General features: G+C 39.5%; 1 protein-coding gene across 1 annotated transcript in view; it reads left to right on the top strand.

Annotated features, from left to right (window-relative positions):
• Positions 1-20,271, top strand: part of itga8 (integrin, alpha 8) — a 208,356-nt gene that overhangs the window by 167,025 nt on the left and 21,060 nt on the right. The window contains exons 25-26 of the mRNA XM_048607871.1: positions 3,274-3,399; positions 8,847-8,960. Coding sequence (XP_048463828.1) covers positions 3,274-3,399; positions 8,847-8,960 — 240 coding nt within the window. The remainder of the gene's footprint in view (positions 1-3,273; positions 3,400-8,846; positions 8,961-20,271) is intronic.

Below are 20,271 nucleotides of genomic sequence, written 5' to 3'. Positions count from 1 at the left end.
AGATGCTGCCTCACCTGCTGAGCACTTCCAGTATTTCTTTCAATTTTTACAGTCCATATTTATCTTTTTTTCATTGAGTTTTGCACGTACTTGGTTTGTTTTTGACTTGTTGGTCCAAGACCTCAATTAAAAGAAAGTGTAAACAATGTAACCTCTCCAGAACTTCAGTCATCACTGAAGAATCTGAAACATTTGCAATCAATTAAAATTATTTCAGCAACATCATCAGTAAATACAAGCTGCTTTGGGGCACTTAGTCATTACATAGGAGAGCACATTTAGCCAGAAAATGTTTAACTGATTGAATACTGCAAGACCATAGTTTCAAAGATTAACTGCAAATTTCTGGCACAGAATGTTATAAATGAGATTAGAGAATTGTCATGGGTATTTAAATAGGACCTCTGATTGAATGATGAGTGATCTTGAATCAGCTAAACCCTACAACCTCGAAAAGGCAATGTTGAACTGAATAAATGAGCTTCAGATATGCCTCTCTATCAAAGAAAAATGTTAACTGTCTAACAATCACCAGAGACCCATAGGAGCACCAATCTTATCAGGCTAGGCTTCCTGATCCTGTAATGGGAAGAGCTATCTAAAATTGGAGCCAGTGGAAGCTTACAATAAAACTGGGAAAATTCTTACGTAGTGAAGAATAAATTTAGTGTGGTATTTTCCTTTCCTTAGGACAGTAAGCCTGAAACTATGCTGTGTGATTAGGATCAGAGTACACATTTACTGATAACCCATCACATTGGGCACAAAATTTATAGAAGCAGCATTGAGAAAATGCCATCTGTACCCTGGTGCAAAACGTTCTCCCTCTTCACCTGGATCTTTAGTCAAGTGTGCAACTCATCAGTTGTGATTGAGGTTAATTGAAATCACAGGATTCAGGGTGTAGCAAGTAAGCCTACCCAATTTAAACAAATAAGGAAATTTAAGCAATATTGCTTAACAATCTTAAGAGCTAGAAACAATAGAAAGAATTTCTCATTTTGACCATTTCCTGAAACTCAAAGCTATTCCCCATGTTAACAGGGATCAACTGGTTGTTTATGGTCTTGATAGCCTCAGGAGTTGAAGTGGAATACAGATGGTGAATATCTTTTGAATGATAGGGAAAGCAAGCCAGAAGGAAAACCAATAAAACCGTACACTTTTCCGACTTATCTTGTAAAACTCAAAATGAAGCTCTAGTACATGTCTTTCCAAGTATTACAGTTTTTTTTTATAAATTACATTTTTCCTTTGGGAGAGGAACATGAACACCTTTACCCTGAATCTATTTGGTAAAATACATACGGATATCCATCTGCCTTGCCTAACAAGACAGCCCTTAGCAGTAAGGGCAAGACTGATCCATATCCATGTGTGGAGATTTCTTTTCCAAATTGTTGAACATACGTAGAAATTTTGCTAGTATCACAGACAATCCTACAAGTTGAGGAAAGGAAAATTCTACAATGCAGTGTTTCCAGTCAGAAACTGAGGTAGGCAAATGGAGCTTGAAAAAGTGGTGTTTTTCACTTTCTGATTCCTTTGCACACAATATTTTTTGATGTGACTGTAAAGAACATTTCATAGGCATTTAGTAGCTATAGCCTTCTTCAGCCATTAGGCTGGTGAGCAAGTCACAAAGATGAGATTATATCAAGGCGGGGCTGTTTGACGTCTCTACAAACTCTTTCTAAGCACACTTGAATTGGTGGATGTGATCAAGTGAATTGTAGTGTACAATAGACAACAGGAGTTTCAATAAGCAATAACAATAAATTTTAATGCGTAGCCATAAGGGATCTCAGTAATGACTTCAATGACCCACTTTGTATGAAAAAAAAGGTGAAAGACCTGTGGATGCTGGGCATCTGAAACAAAAACAGAACTCGCTGGAAAAGCTCAGCAAAAGAGAAATCAGAGTTAATGTTTCAGGTCCGATGACCCTTCTTCATATGGTCACTGAAGAAGTGTCACTGGACCTTAAACATTAACTCTGATTTCTCTCAACAGATGCTGGTAGACCTGCTGAAATTTTCTAGCAATTTCTGTTTTTGTTCCACTTTAATGAGGTTTTTATTTTAAATGGACACATTGTAGAGAATGGAGCTGGAAGCCAAAATCTTGCTGAAATTAATATATTTTCAGACAGGTCTAAACTGTTGAGACCACATTAAAATGTTCTTACCATTATCAATGATAAAGGCTTGACTTAGAACCAAATGAGGCACTGATTGTTGTTGTGAGAATCATGGGTAAATTGAAAGTGACCCTAACAGAAGCATATATCAATGGACCAGAATTTGCTACAGCACATCATTTTATGGTATCTGATCTTCGATGTGTCTCTGCAAGCCTCTGCTTAAGGCAGCTTTGCTAACAAAAATTTGCTGGAAGAGGAAACTAATAAATGTGCACCAAGGGAAACAGGGCAATTGGAAACCGAGAACAAAGTGAGCAACAGGTTTTCATGTGAACCAAAGAGACTTAAGGATTGGAAAGTAACCAAGTTGTATGACTGAGAAGGAGAGTGAATTAAAGCGGGTTCGTTCAGTGTCAAATCAGGAACAAAAAGAGAAATAAAAGATGCTTTAAAATGAAATGCCAGAAAGAAAAAATTAAAAGAAGGCTATGTTAAATTTGACATTTTTGATTTTCTGTGCCAGTCCCATCAATTAGCAGTTACTAATATTTGCCATGTTATTCGAAGGTTATTTGTGCTTGCAATGATGAGGCTTAAACTTTCTGTGGCAAGCTTAACTAGGAAGTCATAAGGATATAGAGCAAGTTCCTAAGGAAAAAAAGTAAATGGGGGTGCTGAGGAGATGTAATTTTCACAAAGTAAATGGTAACGAAGCACAACCAGGTTAGCAACGTCTAGCTATTTGCATTAATCTACACATCCAACAATCTATGTACCATTTACTCATAAATAATAGCAAACACTAACTTTGTCTGTAAATTCTGTGTTATTATGAAAATATGTGGAAACATTTTTTTCAAGAGAAATGTAGAGGGTTATTTAGTGTAATACACTAACTTATTAAAGAGAGTGAAGGATAGCACTAAGGTGGGCTCTAAGCTGCTGTGCATTCATGCTGCTAGACACAATCAACTGGTGTGACAGTTTCAATAGACTGATTCAATTTACAGGAACAATGTGCCGTTAAAGCTAAAAACAGAGCACATGACGTAGGTCAAATTTCATGATTTCATGGTCTCAATGTCCAACAGTCAGGCTCGTCTCATGGTGTATAATTTTTCTGGTTGTAGATTGTTGACCGGTCAAGTCTTGGAGAGCATATCAGCTTGCGGAACCCCACCACGACCACACATCATATCGCAAGACGAGAAGTGAGGTTACCACAGCCCCTAAAATATGATTATGCAATAATACTGGTAAGGAAAGGGCTGTGCTGATGGGGAAAATTCTTTTCTTTCTTAATCATTTAAGAAAATGTGTTTCTATTATAACTGCTGTGCCCTCCGAAAGACATGGAATAAATCAGTATCAGGGTTACAATAACCTCCCTGTCTAACAGAGGTGCTTTTGATTTGTTTGTGTATAGCTCTGTGTTCAAAAGATTACAGCCAGTTTTTACTATGACAAAATTGTAGTGCACCTTCAGAGTGACGCAATCTTTGGCCGTCTCAGTTCCTCCTTTGTCCCTGCTAATTTTCTTGTTTCTGGAATATTAGAGTACTTATCATGGCCCCTGACATTCCGCACTGTCCACAATCTTCTCCCCCATCACCACTCCAGAATCTGCCAGGGCTTCAAATGGAAATGCATAATAGATCCAGTGGGGATAACTGTAGCAAGTTGCAACAGTCTTGTCAGTATTCAGTACAGATCCACTATATACTCTGAAACAATTTTCAGAAGTATGAAAATCAGTCAGACATCGTTACTGGTATCTGATCAATCCAATACATCCTGGTGCTAGAACAAGAAGCCCTTCCCCTCAGTTGTTCTATTGACACTGTTTTGTTTAACTTAACAATAAATGACTCCTATAATATTCAACTTAGGACAAATAATCTTTAGAACCCAGCACAGCGATAGTATGCAAAGTAAAATAAATAAACTGTAGTGGAATGCTAACATCTGACAAAACACTGTTAAATCCATCTAACTTTTAACCAAATATTTAATTCACTTGATGAACTGTTAACTTCCTGAAACTCATGAAGCTTATGTTTGACTTATATTTATGCTTCCCTTTTTCTTTTAAATGCGTATTGCCTTTCCTACAGTTGAATGTCTGACTTTTGCGCAATCCCTTCATCAAGCATCAGAGGTTTTTCACACCAAATTATGAAGATATCCAGGTTTCTGTTTGCCCAATGTGCAGAGCACAGTCTTTCTCAGTAGGGAAACACCCCACTTCAAAATGTGCAAAAAGCTTTATCAGGGAACAGCTGAATCAAGACATAAGGGCGTATAAACAGATGCGTCAGTCTGCCAGTGTGAACTGAAGGCAGAGAACGAACATTACAATTGAACACAGAAGGCCAAGAAAAGCCTGATGTTGGGCCTCAGACTTTATTTACATGAAACCAGCAAGTTTCAGACACTAGCTGGTTCCCTTGCAGTTAGCTGAAAAAGAGTATTTCGGTTTCAGGAGAAAGAGAGGCAGTCTTGCATCCCTTGTTCCACATTCAAATTTTATTTTTAAATACTTAGCTTATTAGTCCTGATTTTCAACCGTGCCTTCCTGGTTTTGCTGCATGAAGGTCGTGCTTTCATGAACTCAGTGCCAACCAGGCTGGTTACATTTAGGGCAACTCGATTTTGCAAAGTAGATCTTAAATAGGTAAAGGGCCTACTGTAAGTTTCAGGAGTAAGCACTGGATTTGTCTTTTTATGTCATCGTCAAGGTGGCAGGAGGTGCAGTAAAGTCACGTATTGAGCACATCATCCTGCCAGCCACATAATTTAGTTTCTAGGCCAAGGGTTCCTAGGTATGTGCAAGAGTACTGTCGAAATTCAAATAGCTAAAATTTAAAGAGTCTTCTAACACAGTGCTCTGATTAGCTTCATTCAGCCAGCCTTTCTGCTTTAATGAGGAAGTCACTCTATCTCCATTATGCTGCTATTATGTGGAGCTGATTGTAAAGAATCCTAACGCTCAGTGACAAACCCATTTCTCTGGATTCCCTTTGTGAACTAGCATAGCCAAATAATTACCAATACTGCTCAAGAATACTACAGACTCCAGCACTGAATTAGCAAGTCAGCCCAACTGTCAATAATGGAGCCAACTTAACCCTCAAGAAAATGGGGAATTTCTTGCTTTCATCATCAGCTAATTCTCACCGCTAATTCTCTTCAATTTTTAAATCTTCATATGCAACAGGTCAAAAGTATACATCTTGAAATTCACATATCTTCTCCCAAAAATGATGTTGTTAACACCCACAGATAAGAAAATTCCTTGAGTAAAGGCTAAGATAAAACAAACGGCCAGAAAAAATTAATTATAAGCTGTACAAAACAAATCCAAAATGTTTTTATATGTTTTTTTTAAATCTGAACTAGGATAGCAGATAGCTCCTACCTACAGGAAATGGACAGATCTGCCCCATCTGCTGATCCAAACTGGAGTTTGCAGTTAACTATATATAATCCTGTTCTGTTCTCACTAGTATGGACCTTTACATTAGGAGGTCGGAAATAGAAGGAAAAAGAGAAAATGTTCAAACATGCTGTAAATTATATGTCCTACAGAATTTTCTGAAGGCAGTTTGAATGTAAATCATCATAGAATCCCTACAGTGTGGAAACAGGCCCTTCAGCCCAACAAATCCACACCGACTCTCGGAGCATCCCAGATCCTTCCCCCATAACCCACCTAACCTACACATCCCTCAACACTACGGGCAATTTAGCATGGCCAATCCACCTAGCCTGCACATCTTTGGACTGTGGGAGGAAACCGGAGCACCCAGAGAAACCCATGCAGACACAGGGAGAATGTACAAACTCCACACAGAGAGTTGCCCGAGGGTGGAATCAAACCCGGGTCCCTGGTGCTGTGAGGCAGCGGTGCTAACCACTAAGCCACCGTGCCACCCACTTTTTTTTGGCCCCTCCTCCCCTGAAGCCCCCTGATTTTAGTCCCCCCACCCTCAACAATCCTGAAACTTGTTTTGCAACAATCCTGCAAATAGTGGGACAATGCTGCCAAAAAATGCAGTCATATTCAAACATTGATAAAATAATCTGTCTTCAGAAATTGATGTCTTTAAGTAAGGCTCTGTGCTTGATCTGAAAATAAAACAGGCACATAGGAATATTCGGACTGCCTTTTGGTGTGTTTTTATAGTTGAAGGTACATTTTACCAATTCTAATGATTTGGAGAATTGCTTGAGAACATTGAGCTATTCACGATATCATGGTCATGACAGCACTGCAAAGCTGCTTTTCCTGATGTGACCTTGCCTTACTTTTGTCTGACCTTGCCTTTCTGTAATTTGTTTGTAAAGGATGGTAAGCAAGAAAAATGTAATCAGCCTGATGGATTTTCAATGAATAATTTAGTTATTTCTGGAAATTAGCTTCCTTGATAACCTTTCAAGAGCAAAATGTCCTCTGTTCATTGCAGAACATGCCATAAGACATATATATATATAACTTCTTTAAAGTGATCTTTAACATATTAATATTGACTCTAAATAAATGTGCATGATGTAATAGCTTTTTATAAAGCTAAGTAATTGAAGCGTAGCAATTATTCTATAGACTTTAAAAGGTTAACATCTGAGAACTGATGTTGGTTTTTAGAGGCCTTATGTTTGTGTTCAATATAATTGACTCTTAATATCTTTCGAAATTTCCCTTTTAAAATGTCAATTAGTCCCATTTAAACCACTGGTAAAATATGCAGCAACAGCATTTAGCTTGTAGGTTATAATTTTTCGTATATTTATTTAATAGAACTTTATTGTTATCCCTTTGAGTCCCAAGTCCGAAGCCCTACCATTTGGGAAATACTGCCCTATAAGTTTTCTTGGAGGAAAATTATTTTCATTAAGCACATTTTCATTTAACATACCATTTTTCAGGAACACATCAGAAGCCCAAACATAGAAATAGCTGTAAATTGAAAAACATGCCTTAGATGTTAGAAAAATAACTTCAGTTGCCAATGTTTATACTTTTGTTCAAAGACAATCATAGGATGTGGTGGGATGAATACATAGGGATTATTTGAGGCAGTAAACTGAAACCTTTTATATTCGTTTGAATAGAAAACTGTCATGATGCTTGTCATAGTCTGCTGTAACTTATTGATTTGCGAATGGTGGTAGCATGCATCTAACAACATTACTTTACCATCTTTAAACTTTTCCAGTACACGGCACACAAATGACTTTTGAAGTACTATTTCATAAGCAAATCTGCTACAAAAACAAAAACTGCTGGAGCAACCCAGCAGATCTGGCAGCATCAGTGGAGAGAAAGCAGAGTCAACATTTAGAGTCCAGTGACTCTTCTTCAGGACTAACAGTAACGAAGAAAAAGCGGTATTTATGTTGCAGATGAGGTGGTGGGGGTGTGGGGGAGGAGGGTGGGGGTGCTGGTGGAGAGGAGTGAGCATACGGCTGGAGATAGATTCCTGAGAGAGAGGAAACTACAATTAGGTGGACAAAGGGATGGTTGATAGTAAGCCAGGGAGAAAGAAAAGCTGAAAATGGGGCCCGTAAATAGGTGGAAACAGGTTAGCTGTGCTGAAAGCAGCCCATTGTCATGACAGGGCCTGGGGTATGTGAGTGGGTAAAGGACATAGGAGGAGGTGTTCCAGTTCTAAAACTATTGAACTCAATATTGAGATCTGAAGGCTGCTGGGTCCCCAATTGGAAGAAGAGGTGCTGTTCTTTCAGCTTGTGCTGAGCAAGCCCGAGACAGAAACGTTGGCCAGGGAATGTGGTGAAGTGGCAAGCAACTGGAAATTTGGGGTCGTTTTTACGGACAGAATGTAGATGATGCACAAGGCGGTCGCCCAGTCTTTGTTTCATCTCCCCATCATAGAGGAGACCACATTGTGAGCAGTGAATACAGTAAACTAAACTGAGTGAAATGCACTAAATCTGTGCTTCACTTGGTGCTTTAGGTAGTGAGGAGGGAGGAGATAAACAGGCAGGTATTACACCTTCTGCAATTGCAGGATGCCATGGAGGTGAAGGGAGATGTGGGATTGGAGAAGGAGTGGACCAGGCTGTCCCAAAGGGTGCAGTCCCTGTGGAATTCTGACAAGGGAGGGGACAGGACTTCTGAAGAAGGTTCACTGGACTTGAAACATTGACTGTGCCTTCTTCCCACAGATGCTGCCAGATCTGCTAAGTTTCTCCAGCTATTTCTGTTTTTGTTGGACGGGAGTATGTGTCTGGTGGTGGCATCCAGCTGGAGGTGGTGGAATTGCTGGCTTATGATCCTAATCCTACCAAATCCGCCAACCACTTTGACATTGTAGCTTTAGTCCTGCTGATCCGTTAATGAACTGACCTCATTGATGTACAATCAACACTTGTGGCTGAAAAATGTTCGGCTTTAGTCTTGTTACTGTATGCACTCATGCAGAAATTTGCCACATGAAGTGGCAGAATGCTGTGCTGTAAAACTCTTTGGGATTGGGGTGTCACCACAAGAATATTTATAAACTTCATTTTTGATAATGTAAATAAAAAAACATATTTTACAAGTGTTACATGCAAGACCCTATTTTGAGTTTCTTCTTCAACTTATGATTGCCTGAAGGGAAAAGGAATCGAAGATCCGTGCACTGTCAGTTCAATTGTATCTTTGTACAGCTTCTTATCATTGATCCTTTATTTTTTACAGAATTGTAGCAACATTGATTGTACAAAAATAGTTTGCCATGTTAATCAACTGGGAAGAGGGGAGAGTGCAGTGCTGAATGTTTGGTCTCGAATCTGGGTTCAAACCTTCTTGAAGGTAATGTACAAAGTAGTTAATTAGGAGCTTTATAGGCAGTAGTCTAAAACTAAAAACTTGTTTTTCAATGAACTTCTTACATATCATTCAGAAACTGATCTGGGTTAAATTGTTTAGCCTTTACACCATCTTATACTTTGGCTTATATTAGAACCAACAATGTATTTAAGAAGTTTTTTTTAAAACTTACATGATGAAATTTTTAATTGTAGATTATGTAATACATTGTTTGGGGGAAATATTAACTGAATAATTTAAATTGTAGCAATGGCTTATTTTATCGCTGAGCGTTTTGAAATGTGAATGTGCATTAATTTAATATGCATCCACAGTTTGCTTCATGCTGCACAAACTATTTCCCAGATTTTTGCCATGTCTGTTAATCTGTCAACAGTCAGGAGAAGCCTTATTCTGTACTATGGTCTACATTTGTTTATAAAGATAGTTCCCTTGGTGCTATTGAATCTTCTGACTTATTCATCTTGCCACTTAGCAATCATAAAAACAAGTATTGCTTAATAACACAAAGAAAGTTGTTCTTGCAAATGCTAACTCATGAGAATCCCTTTCTTTAATTCATTCATGAGATATGGGCAGCATTTGCTGTGCCAACATTTATTGCCCATCTCGATTTGCCCTTGAGAAGGTGGTGGTGAGCTGCCTTCTTGAACTGCTGCAATCCATAGTGGGTAGGTACACCCATAATGCTGTAGGGTTGGGTGTCCCAAAATTTTCACTGATGCTGGGTCCAGTAATGGCAGTATAATTCCAGGTCAGGATGCGGTTTGGATAACTTTCTGCTTAAATTCTTCATCAATTCAGATGATCAAGCATGTGGGCTTTATTATGTAACTGTTTTTGGATGAAGCAAACAGCTTTCATCTAGCTGATGTGTTGCAAGGTTGCATACAAATCACCGATGGTTTATATTTCCATGATATAAACAAATTATTTGTTGAACATTATACAAGCTAATGTTAAGGATAATACCCTTTTTGTGAAAAATTCTGCAGTACGTTAGAGTACAAAATGATAACAAAGTCATTCAAACTATTCATTGATAACAAGGTTCTGAAGAAGGGTCTAGGCCCGAAACGTCGGCCTTCCTGCTCCTCTGATGCTGCTTGGCCTGCTGTGTTCATCCAGCTCTACACCTTGTTATCTCAGATTCTCCAGCATCTGTAGTTCCTACTATCTCAAACTATTCATTGAAAAGGTTTAAATTTTGTGATTAAAATTTAGGAGATTTTTTTCAGTTACTGCAAAATCTGTGCTCAATTTTATAGTGGCAATGTTCCTTTCCTTTTCACTTAGACTTCATTTCAAAAATTTGTAATCACAGTTCTTACATGTGCAGCTACAAGAACAGAGGTGGCACTGGAACAATTTTCCATCCAGTTTTCTACCTGTGAAGCACCTAAACTTTATCAGCAGACTGTACAGAGCAATTACAGCTAAAAATCCATGGTCACCTCTTCAGTACCATAATCATCTCAAAATGTTGATATCTGTCAGAAATATTTATTCTAGAATTGGCAGTTTTGGTTAAAAATATTCCTGAATGTCCAATCACCTGATTTGACATCTGAGAATGCAATATTTAATCATATAATTTTCAAATATTACTGCCATTAGAATAAATAGATCATTCGTAGTTGGGTGTCTTTAACCTATTTTTCTAATCAACCTGTTCAGAGATGCTATTACACACTTCTGGATGAGGTCAGACTTGAACCTGGGCCTCCCAGTCCGATGATAGGGATATTACCACTGCACCGCAAAAGGGCCCATAAAAATTCATACATGCAAGTAAAGAGTTTGCTTGAGCTCTCTTCATCAGCAAAACTAAACTTCTGGTACCAACATATCAGGCACTTTTTTTACACTTAGCTAAACATGTAACCTGGAGCCATACCCCACATTTAAGGTCCACTGTTAACGCCATCTTTCCAAAGTCTCAGATTTTTTGACTCCTGACCCTAATCCATTGATCCATTAACTTGAAGACTGTTGTAACACTATAAACAGCCTGACATCAGAAAATATTTAGTTAGCTCCAATGTCACATTGGTATATATTGTTGTTGCTGTATAATGTACTGAAGCCCAAGCAGCCAGTATCTGGAGAACTTTCAACATTCTCTTTATCCAAACTTCTGACCAGTATATTCAAGGGGAGGAAGGAAAGAATACAAAACCAAAAAATGGGAGTTTGAGCCTTGGTGTGAATGAAAGTTATCTTACTGCACATCTGTGTCACTTTCAGGCGGGATTTTTGGGCAACTTTTCTACATGTAGTTTGTACTGGACCTACTCAATCAGTGCTTCTGCATGAGGGGTCACATTTCAATGCTTTTCTTACATAGGTCTGGTAAGCAAGTTTCGGGGTGGGAGAGTGAGGTGAAGTCAATACATTAATGAAAAATTATCTTTCTATTTATCAAAGCAACAAAAAAATGCGTCTCTATGCAAGTAAAGGACAGCATGGTAGCTCAGTGGTTAGCACTGCTGCCTCACAGTGCCAGGGACCCGGGTTCGATTCCACCCTCTGGCAACTATCAGTTTGGAATTTGTACATTCTCCCCGTGTCTGCGTGGGTTTCCTCCGAGTGCTCTGGTTTCCTCCCACATCCCTAAAGATGTGCAGGCCAGGTGGATTGGCTATACTAAATTACCCATAGTGTCCAGGCATATGCAGATTAGGTGGATTAGCCATGGGAAATGCAGGGTTACAGGGATAGGGTAGGGAGTTGGGCCGGGGCGGGATATTGGGAGGCTTGGTGTGGACTTGATGGGCCAAATGGCCTGCTTGCACGCTGTAGGGATTCTATGATTCTAAAGTAAGCTCCGTTTGGAAAGGATGTCAAAGGTGGTATGGTAAAGTTTCCAGTATATCTGCTGCCTCTACCCCAATCCCTCCACAGACAGGTCAACACTCTCCGAATGTCTCTCCCTTACAACCACTTCCCTACAGGAGCCTTTCCCACCTTGAAGTATGTCTCCCTTACCCCAGCAGGCTCACCTCTCCCGATTCCCTAAAGAAATGTGGGATTATAGGACCAGAAGTAAGTTTGCCATCTCTTGTGCCTACTGCTCCTTTCAACAGCATCATGGATGATCTGATTGCTATCACAACTCTATCTCCTTGTCTGCCTCTGTAGCCCTTAACTCCCTTATAGATTCAAAATCTGACTCAGTCTTCATTAAGTTCAGTGACCCGGTCTTCACTACTTTGTGGGAAGAGAATTCAACAAAGAGCCCTTCACCACTATGGACTGACATGTCAGTGGAAGATGATGGCATAATCATAATATCATTGAACCACTCGTCCAGTGGCCAAGGCTAATGTCCTTAGGAAATGGGTTTAAATCCTGAATTTGCCCTGCTACCAGTTCAAAGTCAGCAAGGCGCGGCCTGTTCGTGTTTTCACAGTTATCCTCCTCCCCCAAAAAGAATTGAACTTCCCAGAAATATCATCAACTGGTCTTCTCACTGCCCGGTGGTTAAAATATACCAGAAGAGATGTGACAAAATAGATTTCAGGGCAATCTTCATTCTACACCATCTTCCCTCCCAGCCTTGCTGCGATTAAATTCGCACTGCTTGCGACTAGCTCTTTTGTGCACTTGCTGCTGCTCCTGAGATATCCATCTGTCTCACTGTAAAATAAGTTCAGCAATGGAGCATCCAAAATCCGCAAAGGGATAGAATTCCAATGATTCACAACATTTTGAAAGAAAAAAAATGTTTCCTCCTCTATCCTAAATGACCATCTCCTTATCCTGAGGATGTGCCCCCGGGTTCTAGTTTCTACAATCAGGGTAAGCAGCCACGCAATGTTCTACCATTCCAAGCCCCTTCAGAATCTTCTGTGTTTCAATGAGATCATCACTTATCCCTCTAAGCCTGAGAAAATCTCTCCAGTTTACCCAGCTTTTCATTATGGAAAATCCTCTTAATCCTGCTGTCAATCTGATGAATCTCACTTAACTGCCTCCAATGCAAGCACATCCTTGTTTCACTGTAGAGATCAAAACTACAAAATTACATCCAGGTGGGGTCTCACCTGTACAATTGAAGCGAGAACTCCTTCTTTCTGTTCTCTAATTCCCTTGCAATAAGTGACAATATGCCATTGCTTTTCTAATTGCTTGCTGGACCTTTCTGTGTTCCTTATACAAGTCTTTTGAACATCAACATATACAAGTTTCACGCCTTTTTTTAATAAAACTTTGGCATTTCTATTGCTACCAAGGTGAATAACTTTGCGATTCCTCCCAATATTATTCTTGGTCTCTGTCTCAGTAATAAACGTAGATTGTAAATAGTTGAAGCCCAGCACTAAGGCTTGTGCAGATCACTTGTTACAGCCTGCCAACTTGAAAATGCTCCACTTACCTCTACTCTCTGCTTTCAATCCTTTAATCAATCTTCTGTCCATTCTAAAGTAAGCCACCCCTTTTTTGATGTGGCACCATATCAAATGCCATTGGAAATCCAAGTATATTTTATGTACTGATTCTCCTTTATCTCAAAAGAATCATTAAGAAATCTCGAATAAAGTTGTCAAAAGCAGTTAAGTATTTTGCACTTCAATTGTTTTGGGGCTCATCAGATATAAAATTTCCACATGCTTCCCTGAATTAAGGGAGTAGTTGGACCAGAAGCGGTGAAAAGACTTCTCATTTAAAAAAGACTGATCATCATGTGTCCTGAGACTGTTTTGAGAGAGCTTCAAAATTTGTTTGCACAGCACCATGGAGGAATTTCTTATGCTTTGTTCTGCAGTTCTGTTATTTTCTAGATCTCCATTTGCAACCCTGATCATCCTTTGAACATATGAACACTATCCCTTCTTTCAAGTATTTGAGACATTTAAGTTCTTTATTTCACTTTTTATTTATTAATTCATTTAGAGTTATGCCTGCTTGGTCTGACCTTGCTCAATTTATGGTTGATAAACAAAATACCTTTAAACGCAGCAGGCCTGGCATCATCTGTGGACACATTTAAAGACATTCCACTTATCATTTACCAGTGTGTTATTGCACAACATGCTGCAATTAATGAACATAAGCTGTTCACTCGTTTCTTTAATACTGACCCATTTAAAGTTATATATCATCTGCTGAATCCCAGATCATGTTGAATTTACTCATTCAGTATTTACTGGACATCAATGGTTGCATATATTCCATTTTTGTATGTGGTTTGGATCAATTGAAAACACCAGTTCAAAACAAGCAATATGTCTTGTGGCTTCTCTGACGCAGTGAATCAACAAACAGTCATGCATCATATCAGCAACAAATTAGGTAGGAGTAACATAAATAAAGGACAAGAATTTTCAAGAGCAGGAAAAGGCAATTAGGTCCAGCTAGCATGTGACAGAAATGTGGAAGTGGAGCCAAAAATCCAGATAGTATCAGATTCCCATAAGAATATTCTGTAAATTGGTAAGTTCAATGTTAAGAAGTGTGGACAATGCAGTCTGTAGCCAAATCTACCTTTCAGCTCAAATACAAAACCAGAATACTTTCACAACTTGTGAACTACACACCCAACCTATCTGTAACTTCACAGAACAGTTTTCTGTTTTCACACCAGGGTCAGCTTATAGTGCAGATTTTGAACTGCCCTAGAATTCATAATGAGTGTGGATGTAGAGTCAGGTTGGTTAGAGGACTTGTTTTAGTAATACAATTTCAAACAGATCTTAACGACCTCTTAAAACTCATCCCTCCAATCTGTCTCCCACATCCTCATCCCATTTTGCCTCATGCTTTTGCAGATATCTAATGGCATGTCATATTCAATGATTTTGGAGAGGAAGTAAAGTTATAAAGAGTTGTAGTTTGCAGGAGAAAAGAATCCTTTATTCAATCACAGGATGAAGGCATCACTGCTAGGCAGCATTTATTGCCCATCCCCAATTGCCCAATATCAACCACATTGCTGTGGGTCTGGAGACACATGTAGGCCAGACCAGGTAAGGATGGCTGTTTCCTTCCCTAAAGGACATTAGTGAACCAGATGGGTTTTTCCAGCAATCAACAATGGATTCACAGTCATCATTACATTCTTAATTCCAGATATTTTATTGAATTCAAATTCCACTATTTGCCGTGGCAGAGTTTGAACCCATGTCCCCAGAATATTATGTGGGTGTCTGGATTAACAGTCCAGTAATAATACTACTGGGCCATCGCCTCCTCCCTAATTCTAGGGTGGGTATGTTAATAGTTTATGATACATCCTGCACAATGATAAACATCTCCACTTTTAAAAACAACCCTGCAACTTTGTATTTCAAATGACATGTGCTCATGCATTCACTCTTCTTGATGGGTTATGACAGAAGGTGTTAAAAAGTTGCCATAGTCCAGAGTCTGGTTGATAATATCCAACAAGTAAGATTTGAAACTATCATCAATGTCACTGCTGAGCTGTGTATGCCAGAAATAAAGGCAGATCACATTTGCAACAGTTTACCGTACTTTGCCTTTTATTGACAGAACTTGAGCAGCTCTCTCCAGGTAAGCAACCTTAGTTACCATTGCAAGGATGACTTGATGTCCAAAAATTTGTGCTGTCATAATAACTTCCCCACACAACTGCTAGAGGCCTTATCCTCCTCTCAAACTGAAGGAAATGTTTAGATATTGTATCTGGCATTGATTCATCTGATCAGCAGAAAGAATGCTGTATGCAATAGTTGACACATTTTGGTCTGAATCCAAGCAGGGTTTTATTGCTATCTTGTATCTTGAAAGGAATAAAAATTACAGTGTTTGGCTGTTTGAATTGGAATGGTCTCAAACAGGAAGTTGATATCTCTGTCTTGCACTCCAATTGATTTTCTTCAAAAAACAAAGCAGACTTCATTCTGTCTCAAACAATGATATTGTATCTAGTGCCGTAGTCCATTCAACAACTATGTATTTGCATTGGCTTACACACTTGGTTTAACGAAAGATACATGGCAACACTTGCCAGAAAGCAAAAATTGAAAGATTGTACAAGTACATGTTTTTCTGTACTTTTCCTTCATAAGTCTGAGACCAAGTCTGTACTGCTCTTGTTGGAGGTGAAAGCCTTAAATTAACTACAACTTTCCAATGTTTATATGGAAACCAAGAAAGATATTTAGACTTGCTTCTGATGTTGGTGCTAGTAACAGTCACATTTCTCTCTTAGATGAGCACTACGTTTTACACTGATATGAGCTGTGGTGTAATGTCAGATTTCAATAATCACATCAAAGTTCAGCAACTCAATCACCCAAAACAAGATCTGGCAATGCAGTTTTTCAAAAGGTTTATCTTATTCAGACTCTTGATTTGATTACCCAGATTTTTTTTGTGATATTACACCTCTTGTCTCATTGCAGTGCTGGAAAAAGGTTTTTGACATTACCAGATTAGGCAAAGTCTCTCAAATTTTGTCAAGTATTTGAATTCCTTCTTATGAATGCCCAGAATGTATGAAGATTGTTATGATACCAGCTGAGAGTAGTAGTGGACAAATCAGATTCCAAACTAAAACCTAGTTCAATAGATCATTTGTTTAATTTTGCAGTTGGTTGTTCACTGAAACATATTCACACGAGGCTGCAGCTGTTCTTTAGTTATAGTACATAAGTTTATTACACAAAAGAAAAAGATGTACACAGCTCCATGCTACAGTCAGTAAAACCTTAACATAAACAACAAAACAAGTTTTAATCTTCTTCCCAACACTATCCTTTTATAGATTCTCAATTACAGATAAACTTCCCTCCTATTTCTATTCTAAAATTTACTCAACTGATTCACAGATTATTTTCCCTGAACTGCAGAGATAATTTCTTGCTTTCTTTACAATTCTGCTGGCACAAATCCTTTACAATTTTAATGGACTAAACCTTTTCAGTTCCATAAGTTGAAGGTTTCTATCCAAATTCTCCTGGCTTTGAAACTCAATAAACTAAGACACTTCATTGGTGGCCTTGAACAAAAACTTGATTCTTCTACAAAATTAAAAAAAAATGCTTCTAAACTCAACTCTTTGAGATGAACCCTTGAACCTTCTGTTCTAAAGTCAGATCCAAGCTACTGACTTTGATGTATTTAATCTCAATTAAATTCAACAGTCTGAAAAAAAAAAGGATATGGAGATGGGAGAGAAGGTTTGCGATCTGCTTCTCTTCCTATTGCATCCTTTATCACTGAACCATTAGCCTTTCATTTCCATAGAGCAGTAGAACGTAGACTTTGGTATTGATGATCTTGGTAGATTCTAATAGATATCCAATCTCTCAGGATTGTAATAAAATGATGTTCCCTAGCCAGACTCCTCCATTGACTATACATGTGACAGAAAGGAAGCTGGGCCAAATCTACCTTGCAACATGTGAGGCAAATGTTTGCAGCAGATCTACTTCAGACTTGAGTAATCACCAAACAAAGTTCACTAAAAGTCACAGGAGGCTCCTGTGTAATACCACATCTTCAGGCAGCATGTAAACCCCTATGGGCAGATTTGGGGAGGACCAGGTTTGGATGGTTTGGGGAAGTGGGAGGCTAAAAAAGTAGCTGTATGTATGGGATCCATCATGTTCTCATTTACAAAAACTGAAAGAACTATAGATACTATGGATACAAGAGCAAAAACAAAGTTGCTGGAAAAGCTCAGCAGGTTTGGCAGCATCTGTGAAGAAAAAAAAACAGATTAACATTTTGGGTCGATTCTGAGGAAGGGTCACTGAACCCAAAATGTTAACTCTGTTTTTTTTTCTTCACAGATGCTGCCAGACCTACTGAGCTTTTCCAGCAACTTTTTTTTTGTTCCATGTTCCCATTTACCTCTGCATTTAAGAGTAGCCATTCTCAGGTGAGCAGAAAAATCTCTTGAAGAGTAAGGTGAGATATTTAAATATATATACACATATATATAGCAATTGAAAAGTTTTAATCAACATGTTTAGATGTGTTATGACACTCATCTGAAACAGGTCGGAATAAACCTGGGCCTTCTAGCTCAAAGGTAGGGACAGTACCACTGTGCCACAAGAACACTTCCATTTAACCTTTTCTTTTCTGGCTTTAAACAGCTGGTGTACCAACTTCCTAAACTGTCAATATGTCACCAGTGTGTACAAGGTGAGAGCACAGTGAAAAGCCATTAATCAATGAAGCTGATATTCAGAGAAAACATTTAAATAGAGAAACAGAGCGACAAAAGCCAGGCCAAAAGCATGTACCCTCGATACCTGGAAATCATTTCACTTAGTTGAATTTACTTATCTTGTTGCAAACCTCTCTGCTGTCAGGTGTTGCTACAGAATGGAAGCAGCTTCTGCAGCTATTATACCATCTTCTGAAGAGGAACAGGAGGACCATTCACATGTACTTAAGCAGGAGCAGCAAGCACAGTTGTAGATTGAAGGAGATGATCCTCTCCAAACAGGCTCACCAGAGTTTTAGCTTCCTCAACATGCCTCAAGAAGCTCACTGATGACCATCACCGACCCATGGAACAGAACCTCCTTTTAGGAGGGCCTGGAGGTGTGCAATACCATTGCCATCAATTTCTTCCCTAATTTTGATTTTTATTGAGGGCACAAGCAGTTTGCACAGTGCCTATATCGATAGTTCATTGTGTGGCAGTTCAAGCACAATAACCTAAGGGCCTAACCTTATGTGGCTGGTGTGGAAATACTTAGAGAAAACACTACTCCACCACAGCCTTGAAAGTTTTTATCTTCAACCCTTGTGAGGCATCAGCCAGTGAACCTTGCAGGATCTCACAGCCTACAGCTGACAAGTCAGTCTACACATTTGCACAGGCGTGCCAAGGCTGCTCAGTACATGAACTTTAACGTTGATCAGGCCAGTCAGACTCACCGAGCTGCAGTGACTGAACTTTCTTAGATTCTGCACACGTGGCACTCAAGGGGCCATCAGTTCATGCTGCAGCTTTCGTCAGCCAGAAGAGATTCTGCTCACACAATGGGTAGGTCCTATGTTCCTCAGGCAGGTGTGTGCAAGATTTCTTCAGGCCATCATGCCTATTCCATCCTGCACCAGTCAATGTCGATCTGAGTCATGTGGATTTCTGAGCATATTGAGTGGGTGTCCAGGTTGACCCTCCACTTCCCTCATTGAAAAGTCCTAGGAAGAGCCTTCCCGGTGATGCTAAAGGGGGGCACAACAGGAGCTGCATCTCACAAGAGCAATCATTGAGCACAACACTGACTTCATAGAATCATAGAATCCCAATACTTGCTGAAAATGAGATTCAGACACACTGAGAAATGCGGGCTGCCCTTCACTTTGCAATAGCAACAGTCTCCAAAATGGTGTTGTGACTCGCACAACATGGTGCTCCAGAGAGGAATTAAACTACAGGAGAAGAAAGCTGTAGACCACCCATCATTGTCCAACCAACCAAGAGGGGATAGTGGAACTGGAGGAAGAGGAGGATAATGTGCTGCACACGTCTGGCCCCACACCAACCTCACAGGGTGCAGGTCCCATAACCAGCAAGCCTAACGCCATGTGAAACTGTAAGCCTGAATGCTCTGAGCTCCCTCTCTCACCCAGAACAATCATAATCATAAATTATGTAATCATAAATCATTCCGTCAAAAGCACACATTCTTATTGAGCCTTTTGTCCACTGGGGAATCAGGATTTTTTTTCCTTTATTCATTCGTGGTATGAGGGTGTCACTGGCTAGGCAGCATTTATTGCCCATCCCTAATTGCCCAGAGGGCAGTTAAGGGTCAATCACATGGCTGTGGGTCTGGAATCACATGTAGGCCAGACCAGGTAAGGGTGGCAGTTTCCTTCCCTAAAGGGCATTAGTGAACCAGATGGGTTTTTCCAACAATCGACATTGGATTCAGTCATTATTAGACTCTTAATTCCAGAAATTTATCGAATTCAAATTCCACCATCTTCCATGGCAGGATTCGAACCCGGGTCCCAGGAACATTACCTGGGTCTCTGGATTAACAGTCCAGCGCTACCACCACTAGGCCACTGCCTCCCTTGTTACATAGAAGAGGGATAGAAGTTTATATTTTTAAAAAATTTCCCTCAGTTACTGTTTAATAAATTAAACAATGCCCATTATTAATTGGAAGTCCGGGGGCCTCCCCGTTGGCTGGAGAGCCAATGAAAGCCCCAAATTGTTTCAGAGATAGTAGGAACTGCAGATGCTGGAGAATCTGAGATAACAAGGTATAGAGCTGGATGAACACAGCAGGCCAAGCAGCATCAGAGGAGCAGGAAGGCTGACGTTTCGGGCCTAAAGGGTCTAGGCCCGAAA

The sequence above is a fragment of the Rhincodon typus genome, chromosome 2, assembly GCF_021869965.1.
Source record: "Rhincodon typus isolate 14 chromosome 2, sRhiTyp1.1, whole genome shotgun sequence".
NCBI lineage: Eukaryota > Metazoa > Chordata > Chondrichthyes > Orectolobiformes > Rhincodontidae > Rhincodon > Rhincodon typus.
Note: the sequence above shows the minus strand (reverse complement) of the source record. Positions and strands in the feature narration are given on the sequence as shown.